The sequence below is a fragment of the Piliocolobus tephrosceles genome, chromosome 10 (assembly GCF_002776525.5).
Source record: "Piliocolobus tephrosceles isolate RC106 chromosome 10, ASM277652v3, whole genome shotgun sequence".
NCBI lineage: Eukaryota > Metazoa > Chordata > Mammalia > Primates > Cercopithecidae > Piliocolobus > Piliocolobus tephrosceles.
The window spans coordinates 25,038,530-25,051,231 of record NC_045443.1 but is presented as its reverse complement, the minus strand read 5'-3'; the positions used below and the strand labels follow the sequence as shown (position 1 = coordinate 25,051,231).

The 12,702-nt window shown below is 40.3% G+C and overlaps 1 protein-coding gene across 4 annotated transcripts in view; it reads left to right on the top strand.

Moving 5' to 3' along the window:
- The window catches only part of BCAT1 (branched chain amino acid transaminase 1), a 137,069-nt gene that overhangs the window by 101,453 nt on the left and 22,914 nt on the right, over nucleotides 1–12,702 (top strand). For all 4 annotated transcript variants that reach the window (XM_023209067.1, XM_023209065.2, XM_023209068.2 and 1 more), the window contains exons 7-8: nucleotides 5,851–5,993; nucleotides 11,276–11,361. In XM_023209067.1, coding sequence (XP_023064835.1) covers nucleotides 5,851–5,993; nucleotides 11,276–11,361 — 229 coding nt within the window. The remainder of the gene's footprint in view (nucleotides 1–5,850; nucleotides 5,994–11,275; nucleotides 11,362–12,702) is intronic.

Sequence of the window (12,702 nt, the reverse complement as noted above, 5' to 3'; positions counted from 1 at the left end):
GAAGCACTGAGCTAGAGAAAGGTCTTGCACTGTAGAAATATTTTTAGTTCCAGGTGATTCCTTAGTTAATTTGGGAGGAATAAGGCTTTCTGTCGTTCTCTCTCTCTTTCTTTTTCTCTCTTGCACATGCACACGTGCACACACACACACACACACACACAAATTATCTCTCTCTTAGCTTTTTCTTTTTTCATTGCATTCTGATTCTGCATTTACGAGTACAAGCTTTGAAGTCAGAAAGACCTGGCTTAAAAACCTAACTGCCATAATGGTGCGTAAATGTCATTATAGATTTGTCCAAATCCATAGAATGTACACCAGGAATGAACACTAATAAAAACTTTAGACTTCAGGTAATAATGGTATGTCAATGTGGTTCATTAATTGCAGCAAATGTACCACTCTGGGGTTAGGCATTGGTAATGGTAGAAACTATTCATTTGGATGGGGAGAAGGGGATACAGGAAATCTTTGTACTTTCCTTTCAGTTTTGGTGGGAACCTAAAACTGCTCTGAAAAAGCTTGAAGTCTTTAAAAACAAACCAACCTACTTGCCTTGGGCATGTTACTTAACTGCTCTATGTATCAGTTTCCTCATTTATAAAGTTGAGGCAATAATACCTTGCACAGATTAAGTGAGATAATAGAAAGTGCCTAGGACAGGACTTGGCATATAGAAAGCTTTCAGCAAATGCAGTATGATAACCTAATGGTACCCTAATGGTTAAAAGCTTGGACTTAGGAGTCAGGTGTCTGGGAGTTACACACTTAACTATCTGTGAGATCTTCTACAACTGAATTCTCTCTTTCTCCAAGTCTTCCAAAGAACAATAAAGTCTAGGGTTGTTTTTAGATGACTCAGTGAAATAACGTGGTTAAGTACTTAGTATCCAGTCTGGCAGGTATGGGTTACATATCTCTTACCTGAAATGCTTGGGATCAGATGTGTTTTGGATGTCAAATTTTGGAATATTTCTCTTTGAGCATCCCTAATCCGAAAAATTCGAAATCCAAATTGAGCATCATGTTGGCACTGAAAAGTTTCAGATTTTGGAGCATTTCGAAGTTTTGAATTAGGGATCCTCAACCTGTAGTAACCTCTCACAGTCACTGATGTTGTGGTTTTCTCACTGTCTCATTTCATTTCCTGGACTCTCTTTATCTTAGAAGAAATCAGTTAAATTTTACATAATAGAATTTATTCTTTTGGAGGGATGTATTTAATATGTCTGTTCTCCCAGATATCTATTCTATTTAAAACTATATTGAAATGTTTTTATGTCAATAGCTTTCTTACTTTGTCATTTTTCCGTTTCCTCCAAGAACATGTTTCTCTTATGAATATTGGCAGCACCTGGGCGGGAACCCAACTATATTACCGTGGTATCAGTTATCCTGTGGCCATTAATCAGATAGCTTACACCTGTGAGAGAACGTTGAGCAAATTAAAATTTGGGAGAATAAAGACCATCTATAGAATGTAATATGTCAGTCAATCAATCTAACACTAACCATAAGAAACCCTTTCCTTTTCAGTGCATTGAAATAGTCACTATCTTTAATTCTCTTTCCCTGCCCAGTGCTTCACGAAGCTGAGGAGCTATGGTTTTAATTCAGCTACACTTACTTTTCCTTCCTTTCTTCCTGCCTTCCTTCCTCCCTCCCTCCCTTCCTTCCTTCCTTTTTTTGATGGAGTGTTGCTCTGTCACCCAGGCTGGAGTGCAATGGCGTGATCTCGGCTCACTGCAATTGCCGCCTCCCGGGTTTAAGCAATTCTCCAGCCTCAGCCCCCCACGTAGCTGGAGCTACAGACATACACCACCACGCCCGGCTAATTTTTTGTGTGTGTTTTTAGTAGAGACGGGTTTCACTATGTTGGCCAGGATGGTCACGGTCTCTTGACCTTGTGATCCACCTGCCTTGGCCTCCCAAAGTGCTGGGATTACAGGCGTGAGCCACTGTGCCCAGCCTAATTCAGCTACACTTTCTTTTTTTTTTGTTTTTTTTTTGTTTTTTCTTTGAGACAGAGTCTCGCTCTGTCGCCCAGGCTGGAGTGCAGTGGCGCCATCTCGGCTACCTGCAAGCTCCGCCTCCCGGGTTCCCGCCATTCTCCTGCCTCAATCTCCCGGGTAGCTGGGACTACAGGCGCCCGCCACCTCACCCGGCTGATTTTTTGTATTTTTAGTGGAAACGGGGTTTCACCGTGTTAGCCAGGATGGTCATGATCTCCTGACCTCGTGATCCACCCGTTTCGGCCTCCCGAAGTGCTGGGATTACAGGCATGAGCCACCACGCCCGGCTCAGCTGCACTTTCAAAAGTGTGTATCCATTTGTATTTAGACGCTTCTTTGAAAGGCTAAATATCCATCTGGTAAGAATTCTCTATGTGTTTTTTAATACAGTCTGAAAGGCATTTTGTATATGAAAAATAATTTATTTTCAGGTATGGTCAAACTTCACAGTTGTGTCTATGAATGAGAAAAAATTCAAGTAAAATAGTTATTATTTTTTAGAGATGCAGTCTCCCTGTGTTGCCCAGGCTGGTCTGGAACTTCTGGCCTCAAACGATCCTCCTGCCTCGATCTCCCGAGTTACTAGGATTCCAAGCATGAGCCATCATACCCCACCAAAATAGTTATTTTTTTAAGCTCAATTTCATTAGGATATTGAATACAGTCTCATGTAACTCATTTTTTGGCTTTTATTGTTATTATTTATTTTTTCCAAACAACCCAATGAGGTATATAGAGCAGATATTTTTGTTTGCCAGATGGATTAAATGAGGCAAAGTGAAAGGGCTGTACCACGGCCTATGGTCTTTCTACTGGACGTCCCCTGCAATCTGGTTTATACTCATTATTAAAAAGCATTTATAATTTAACTCAGTTATCTATTTACTATCAATTATGAATAAGGTTTTTTGAATTTTTATGGTCATTAAACTATAGCTTCCTATCTGTTGTCTTTTTCATATTTATTTATCTATTTATATTTTTAATAGCTCCTGTCTGTATACCAGACTTGCTTCATCTCCACATTGGCCAAGAATTTACATTTTGTCATCTGTATTTAGAAGTGTATGTTTTAAGGGTCTTTCAATGACTCTTTTTTTTTTTTTTTGGTGGCCGGGACAGAATCTCACTCTGTCTCCCAGGCTGGAGTGCAGTAGCACGATCTCGGCTCACTGCAACCTCCGCCTCCCCAGTTCAAGTGGTTCTCCTGCCTCAGCCTCCCGAGTAGCTGGGATTACAGGTGTGCTCCACTACACGTGGCTAATTTTTTATATTTTTGGTAGAGACGGGGTTTCACCATGTTGGCCAGGCTGGTCTCGAACTCCTGACCTCAAGTGTTCCGCCCACCTCATCCTCCCAAAGTGCTGGGATTACAGGCATAAGCCACTGTGCCCAACCCTTTTAATGACTCTTAACATTACCTTGGTGTGAGTCAACCTCATCATGTTCCAGTTGCAATCATCATGGTATGATGTCTGTTTTCCATAGTTTACTGGAATATTTCAGTGGTTAGTCAATATTCTTTCAGTTGCAAGTCAGAAAACCAACCTGAAATGATTTTTTTTTTTTTTTTTTTTTTTTGAGACTAGTTTTGCTCTTGTTGCCTAGGCTGGAATGCAATGGCCTAATCTCATCTCACTGCAACCTCTACCTCCTGAGTTCAAGAGACTCTCCTGCCTCAGCCTCCAGAGTAGGTGGGATTACAGGCATGCGCCACCACGCCAGGCTAATTTTTTTGTATTTTTAGTAGAGAGAGAATTTCTTCATGTTGGTCAGGCTGGTTTCGAACTGCCTACCTCAGGTGATCCACCTGTCTCGGCCTCCCCAAGTGCTGGAATTATAGGCGTGAGCCACTGCGCCTGGCCTCGAAATGATGTTAAGCAGACAAGGGATCTATTGACTTATGAAACTAGGATACTGGCAGTGGACTTGCTAGGGTTTAAAGAAATTATTTCCAAGTTTCTTGTGTCCTTTGCACATCCCCCTTTTTCTTCCCTTCTTCCTCTATTTCTGGTCAGAGCTTCTGGCTCCATGTTGGCCTAGGGCTCTGCTTCACATGCTTTCTTCTGTGAAATGGGATCATGGACACAGCCGACCCCAGGTTTACATCATACCAAGTAAGCAACCCCAGAAAGGAGAAAATGCCTGTATTTCAGGTTATAGACATTAAAATGAGTCGATGTACCCAAAGGAGGAATCATGTGACTATCTTAGGTTAAATGCCCACCCTTTAATTCAGCTGCAGCAGAGCAAGATGCTATATTGTCATCAGCTGTGGTAGGGAAAGATGCTATATTATCAGTCTAAGCATAATGACATAGCTCTATAGAAAGACCAGGTTTTTATAAGAGTATGGAATATAGTGGGAAGGGAGGCTGTGCAGATGAAAACAGTAGATAAACATTAACATGAGGCTCTAATATTTAATTGTTGTTATTATTATTTTTATTATATTTGAGACCAAGTCTCACTCTGTCACCCAGACTGGAGTGCAGGGTGCTATCTCGGCTCACTGCAACATTTGCTGCCCCCCACCCAAGTTCAAATGATTCTCCTGCCTCAGCCTCCCTAGTAGCTGAGATTATAGGCGTCCACCACCACGCCCAGCTAGTTCTTGTATTTGCAGTAGAGACAGGATTTCACAACGTTGCCCGGGCTGGTCTCAAACTCCTGACCTCAAGTGATCCGCCCATCTCGGGCTCCCAAAGTGCTGGGATTACAGACATGAGCCACTGTGCCTGGCCTCATGCTCAACTTTTATTTAGACAACAACACAAATTGTAATTTTGCCCAGATGTCAAAGAGATACTCTAAGAGACCTATTTTGTGGTAGATTACATTAATGTAATGTAGGAGTTTTACATTGCTACATTTGTAGTCGTTTTAGTTGTTTTTCATTGTTTGTTTCTGTGTATTTCTGGGGATTTCATAGTGCGATGGGGGGTCTAGAATTTATTCCTGACCCCTGACAGTCTTATGGCAGTACTTCTCAGACTTAGTTATACAGCCCGGAGTATATGAAGGCAAGCAGCTATCACATTTATTTGAGGACTCTCATGTTTTGTCTGAAATATTCATCCCTGTTTTATAATATACTCCATAATTTTCCCATATAAGTTTAGATAAAAGATATACGTTGAAAGTATTATAACACTAAATTGTCATTCCAGAAAAATGTACTTTGTTCCTTTCATTTTAAATAAGCTGGGATGAATGGTGCAGGCTGAAAAAAATAAGCTTTTGAAATACTTTTTGGTCAACATCAAGACTTTGAACATCTGTCCTATCTTTAACATTTAATATTTGTCCTATCTTTTAGGGGAATTGGGCATTATGTGTTCCTTGGATACATTAAAGGGTCTTAGATAAAAGTGTGCACACTTGGTGCTCTTCTGCAGAAACTTGACAGAAGTTACTTCTCTAAACCTCGGTTTCTCATCTGAACAATGGAAATAATGATAGTGTCTACTTCGTAGTATTGATGTGAGATTGAAGTAATTCATATAAAATTCCTTGGTGTGTGGAAACATACTCAGTAACTTGTAACTGTTCTCATTAACTTGGTTGCTTACCTGTGTTCTTCTATTAATACTTCTCCAGTTAAGATTTCAAGGTTTCACATTGTTCTCTCTCTGATGAATACAGTTAAATCACTTAGATTCTCTAAAGAGTTTTCCTTTAAGGTTATGCAACTGACTAGAGAGTGTATATATATTAAGAACATCATACCTTCACTACGTCCACATGTGAATTAAGACCTGAAGGCTATCAGAGTGTAGAAGATGAGGGAGTGGGGATGAAGTATGTTTGTAACCTGCATATTTTCTCTTTCTTAAAGGAATTACGGATCATCTCTTTTTGCCCAGTGTGAAGCAGTGGATAATGGGTGTCAGCAGGTCCTGTGGCTCTATGGAAAGGACCATCAGATCACTGAAGTGGGAACTATGAATCTTTTTCTTTACTGGATAAATGAAGATGGAGGTAATCCACTCAGATTTCACTCTGCGCATTTCTCAGTCATTTTCAACAGGACCAGAAAGACGAGCTAGAAATTTAGTACAAGGGAGTAAGTAGCACAGTCCCAGGCTAAGTAAGGACTACTGTGCTTTTGCTGCGCAAATAGACATGAGGTTTTTTGTTTGTTTGTTTTGTTTTTTGTTTTTTTTTTAGAAGTGGAGTATCACTGTATCACCCAGGCTGGAGTGCAATGTCGTGATCTCAGCTCACTGCAACCTCCACTTCCCTGGTTCAAGCAGTTCTGCTGCCTCAGCCTCCTAAATAGCTGGGATTACAGGCGCCTGCCACCACACCCAGCTAATTTTTGTATTTTTTTTTTTAGTAGAGACGAGGTTTCACCATGTTGCCCAGGTTGGTCTTGAACTCCTGAACTGACCTCAGATGCTCCACCAGCCTTGACCTCCAAAAGTGCTGGGATTACAGGTGTGAGCCACTGCACCCAGCCGAGTTTCGATTTAAAGAAGCTCTAGAGGTTTTTCGTTTTTTGTTTTTTTGTTTTGTTCTGTTTTTTCGCTCTAGATGTACTGATTATTGAGATATTGAGATGTCACATTAAGGGATTTAAGTTACCATGTTTGGAAGATTTGCTTCCTTATCCCCTCTGCGGTTCCCCAACGATTTTCCTATCTGAACACCTTGCATTTGGAGATAGGTCTCAGATCAGGTCAATGGTCATTTACCATATACCGCATATAAAATGCTATAGTAATAAATGCAATGTACTGATTCTACTGGAAGGATTTTGTGTACTATCTGGCTGTAATTGTTTTAACAATTGTTGCCCTTTCTACATATTTTGAAAATGTATCACAGTCTCTCCAAATTTACTCTAGAATTCAATTTGATTAAAGAACACCATTTTAAAAGACAAATCATGTATCTTGGGATTGGATCTAGATCCTGGTTCATTCAAGAGAATTTCATATACCCACTATAGAAATCGGTATTTCTCTATTATCTTTAATATCCTGACTACTCATTACTTTTCTTTGCTGTTCTTTTTTATTAGTTGGCAGAGGCCATAGGGGTTCGGTGAAGTGTTGGCAATGTGTATGATATTGAATTAAATGGCCACTGGGGGAGAAAAACAGGCATTTATTTCTATTAGAATTTTGATAATCATACCAAATTTAGAAACATATTTTCGGACTTGTTTACATTCTTAGGTTGTTCATTTCACAGTAGCAATTATAGAGACTAGAAATATAAATGATGTTTCCAAATACTTATGAAGTCTCAGTGGTTTCAATTAACTTTTTTAAAATGCAATTTATATTTGAAAGTAGCTACAGTAGCCTTTCTTGCTGTAATGTTATTTGGCTATAAAAAGAGGAAAATGGTAATTTAGATGTGGCTGAATTCAGAGCTAAGTACTAATTTTAGTGTCAGTTGCAGAGACTAACAAGATGAATCTTATATTGCAGTCAGAGGTAGAATAAACAGAAGGTATGATGAGTACGCCTTGTCCTGGGCTTGGCCATTGGTAATCCTTGGCATATGAAAAACCAGATACAGATCATTCTCATCCTTCCATTCCTGCTGTTTGTACTTGGCACTGTTTGAAAATAAAATTTATACTGGAATATTTATGATTTATAAATTTGAGTTACTATATGTGACATATAGCAAAAGCTATGCTTGGAAGATTGTAGCCAGCGTTGACCTCTACACTGAGAAGATAATAGGCCGATTCAACTCTCCTTCCCATCTGCCCACTCTTACCCCCACCCCAAACTCCACCAAAAAACCACACAGCTCAAAACAAAAACAGTTACATCATTCAGAGGTGGTACCATCATTATTTTTATGGATGGGAGATGTCACAATTTAAGTACATTCTGAATCAGAGCTACATGATTTAACCAGAAACACCAGAAACTGTCCTGGTGGAAAATTGTTCTTTATCCAAATAATAATCATGAAACATTTCCACCATGTCTTTTAAAGGTCAGAATAGAAATGAGTGAATTTGTCTTCTGCCTCTTGCAAAATATACAAGACCTTAAGAGTGTTAGTTACTATTTAGGTTATGGTTGCCTGGGATAACTTTAGTTTTAATATACTCCTTCACTTTGGGGATGTTCATCTAACAGAACAAATAAAATTCAGAATAAGGAGAAAGGAAATAGAATAAATATTTGAAGTAAATAGAATGTTAGGAAAAACTTTTGGGCTGAAAAAAAGACATGCAATTCTGAAATAACTTCGATTTATATCATATGGTTTTAGGAAACTACAATGAAGAATGAGTTGAAAATCAGCACAATATTGATTTTCACAAACGTTACCGATAGGAGGTATAAGCAGAGTTCTTTGGTAACAGCCTGCCTTCTTTTCATGGGCGCCCACACACACTGCTCCTGTTGGTTGAGATGGCTGGTACAGGAAGGTGGATGGGGTGGTGGATAGTGTGTGTTCAAAGCACAGTGCCATGCGCAGTCACTATGTGTGGCACTAACTTGTAACCCATGGGAGTTTTGATTTCAGTAACAGCACCCATGGTGGTAAGATCACACATCATCACTCTGTTGATGAGTAATTTAACCCATACACTTACTATTCACCATTTGAACAAAGCATTGTATCATATCCTGGACCCTGGAGATACCCTGAAAAATAAGACCCAGTCCTCGTGGTTGAGTTCACAGTCACTTTGGGAAAACAACCATGGCAGTGAGTCTCGGTTTTGCTCAGACCACATCACGAGTCTTCTCAGACACGTCAGGCGTGAATGCGGACTCGACTTGGAGCGCTCTTCCTCAGATGTCTGTGCCGCTTGCTCTCTGACATCCTCCAAATCTTTGCTTACAAATCCCATTCTCAGTCCTGCTTTCCTTGAGCTCTTAATCAAAATCATAAACTCCCTTTCCCATTTCTCCCCAGCATTCTCCATTGCTTTTCCTTCTTTATTTCCCCCTCTGTAGTCTAACATACTGTCAACACAATAAATGTTTAGCTGTGTCTATTAGAAAGTAAGCAGGGAGATACGTCAGTTTTGTTCACTGCTGTATTCATAGAGCTTGAAACAGTAAACAGCACTCAATATGTATTTGTAGAATAAATGGCTAATTGTGCTGATGGTGTTTACAGCACTTATGCAGACCTACATTCCTGGTTTCCATTAGTGTTTGACTTTGGGAAGTCACAGATGAATCCTGCTGTTATTGCTTCTAAATTCCTCATCTCCTAAAAATGATTTCTTTGTCAAAAACAAGCTGTATTTGTAGGTTCTGTTTTCCTCATGTTGGGCAATCTGGAGTGAGTTCTGGCTCTTGTACGTATGTTTGTGGTTGCAGAGGAAAATGAATATTTCTCACCCAAATGTTGTCATGTCATCATCTCTGTCTGGCAACCAGAGAAGCAGATGTTCTGTTCCTTGACCTCAGGCTAGTGGTTACAGTTCTGGGTGTTAAATATGTTTCACAAAACAGCACTTGCACATGCGGGGCTGCTGTTTTCATTTAACTTGATGTGGTCTCAGAACTCAGCAAGCTTTAGCAAAGGTCCGGTTTGGGGGCACTGGAAGTGTGTGTGTGTGCGCGTACACACATATACACACACAAATAGATCCATACATTTATGTGTCTAGTTGGCTAGCTATTGCAAAACACATGTTTATTTTGAGATCATCAACACTTCTAAACACGACAAAGAGTAGCCCTAAGAACATTGCCAAGAACAAATTTTCTCCTTTCCAGAAAGCAATTTTCAGCAGATGATTTTCAGAAACAAAATTCAAAAAAGCCATACTGCTGTATCTTAGCAAAGATAACTTATTCATTTATTTTTTACTCAAAAACATTTATTATATACACTCTGGGCTAGGCACAATGCCCGATTTTGAGGATAGAAGGATGAAGATAGAGTTTGGTATTCCAGATAGAGCTTGACTGTTGGACATGTCTGATGTAACCCCAGTGGAGTGGGCAAGCCCAGAACCACCGTGTACTGAGGGAGACGGTGCTGGCTTCAGTGTCAGCACTCACTAGATTCAGACTCCTGGGTGTCAGAGGTGGGGAGGAAAGGGAGATACTGAGTGCCAGAGGGGACTGTAAGGAGAGCTTGTGCAGCTGATGGATCACACATGATGCCTGTGGACAACTGTCCTCCTAGACCTCACAGTAGTTAGGGATGTCTGCAGTCATCTCACAGTAGAGCAGCAGCTCAGCTTTGGAGTTTTGTTTCTCGAATGTCTTCTTTTTTAGCCATATACATGCTTGAGGTCACTCTGATGAGCACATTACATTTGAATCTCAGAGGGCGAAGGCAGCATCTCCACACTTGTTGCTGATGCTCCACCAGGTTTGAAAAATCACTAAAGATAGACTCTCAGGCTGGGCACGGTGGCTCACGCTAGTAATCCCAGCACTTTGGGAAGCCAAGGTGGGCAGATCATCTGAGGTCAGGAGTTCGAGACCAGCCTGACCAACATGGTGAAACCCCGTCTCTACTAAAAATACAAAAATTAGCCAGGCGTAGTGGCGCATGCCTGTAATCCCAGCTACTCAGGAGGCTGAGGCAGGAGAATCACTTGAACCTGGGAGGCAGAGGTTGCATTGAGCTGAGATGGCGCCACTGCACTGCAGCCTGGGTAACAAGAGCGAAACTCCACCTAAAAAAAAAAAAAAAAAAAAAAAAAAAAAAATTCGACTTTCCAAGGACGGCGTGGAAGCAGAGACAAGCCTGAGTAGGAACGCACACTTCTTGGTGATAGCCTCCTCCGTAGCATTCTTGGAAGGTTTAGTAATGACCAGTTTTTCTGAGTAAGATCCTAATCCTATCTACATTATTCTAGTTACTAATCACCTTTCATCTGCTAAGGTAAATTTTCACTTCAGAATGTTCCTCTTAAGACCATGCAATAACTCTTACTGTTTGTTGGTGGAAAACCATCTCATTGTTTTACTGGTTAAGGGTAAACTGAAGATGATTAGATAACTTCCTTCCTTCCTTCCTTCCTTCCTTCCTTCCTTCCTTCCTTCCTTCCCTCCTTCCCTCCCTCCCTCCTTCCTTCCTTCCTCCCTTCCTTCCTTCCCTCCTTCCTTCCTTCCTTCCTTCCTTTTTTTTTAAATAAGGGTCTACCTGAAGTGTGAACTGATTTGGGAAATTTGACTATGCAGAACAGTAACATTTTCTTGATGTTTGTTACTACCAAATTGTGATGGTTTTTTTTTTTAATGGCTATTGATAAGAAGACATGCCTAATGTAGTAAAAGTTTGAAAATATCCCAATTTCTGATTGACAGAAGAAGAACTGGCAACTCCTCCGCTAGATGGCATCATTCTTCCAGGAGTGACAAGGCGGTGCATTCTGGACCTGGCACATCAGTGGGTGGGTGCCTTTGATATGAACAACTTTTGTAAGCCTGAAATAAAAAATAATCAAAATAAGCCCAGCCATATCCTGTGGTTCCAACCAATGTTATCTAATCTTTAAATTCTAACATGAATGAAAAGTGTTCTTCTAGAAGGGCTTTCTTGGCAAGACTATTAAAATAAGTCTTCTTGTTAGTGAGGGCAGAGAGAAGCCAGTGTAGCAAGATGTCATGGTGGTGAAGTATTCTAGTAGTAGTCTCAATCTACCAGGTATCTCCTACCAACTTTTATCTGGTTCATACTTGGTGTGCCTCCATCCAGCCAGTACTTCTCAAGTCTGTGTTGCTTCCAAATGGCAAGAAATTTTTCCTTTCCTTTATTTATACCAGTATCACCGTGCTTGTCATAGAAATGAAATAATTTCACTGACATATAAATGTTTACTAACATAACATTATTGGTTTGGCTGCCTTCTTTTTCTCTCTGTCCTACCCCCATCCTCCAAATTTCATATGCATACCTATTTTAAAATCAGAACATGCAAGCAAATGTAAAGCTGTTTTCAGTAGACTTTCAAATTCGTGTGACACAGGCAAGCATATTAAACAATTTGGTGGGCCGGGTGCAGTGGTTCATGCATGTAGTTCTAGCACTTTGGGAGGCCAAGGCAGGAGGATCACTTGAGCCCAGGAATTTGAGACCATCCTGGGCAACATAGTGAGACCCCGAATCTACAAAAAAATAAAAAAAAATTAGCTGAACATGATGGAACATGCCTGTCATCCCAGCTACTTAGTGGGGCTGAGGTGGGAGGATGGCGTAAGATCAGGAGGTCAAGGTTGCAGTGAGCTATGATCAAGCTACTGCACTACAGCCTGAATGACAGGGTGAGACCGTGTCTCTAAAAACAAATACATAAATAAAATAAAATTTAAAAAGATTTGGTTTTGGAAATGCCATAACGTATTCAAGACAAATTACTGAATGAATTGGGTGTCTGGTAAAGGTTCTTGGAAGGAACTTTTGATCAGGTGTTAAAATGGTCTCCAAAGAACATGAAAAGACTTTGAGCTTACTGTGGTCAAAGAGTACTAGTAGTAATAGGACAAATGTTTAGAAACACACACGTTATCTAGGATCATACTAGCATGGTTTCTCTGGAAAAGACTTTGAAAATAGATGAAATGTGCTATAAATAATTCTACAAAACCCTGAAGTAGACAAGACCCAACTGCTACATGCTGGCTGGCACATTGGGCATGGCATTTACAAACTGTTGGTATAATTTCAAACAGCTTGCCCTGTCCTAAATATGTTTGCAATTGGAAAGATATTTTTGAAGCTCAGTAATTTTTGT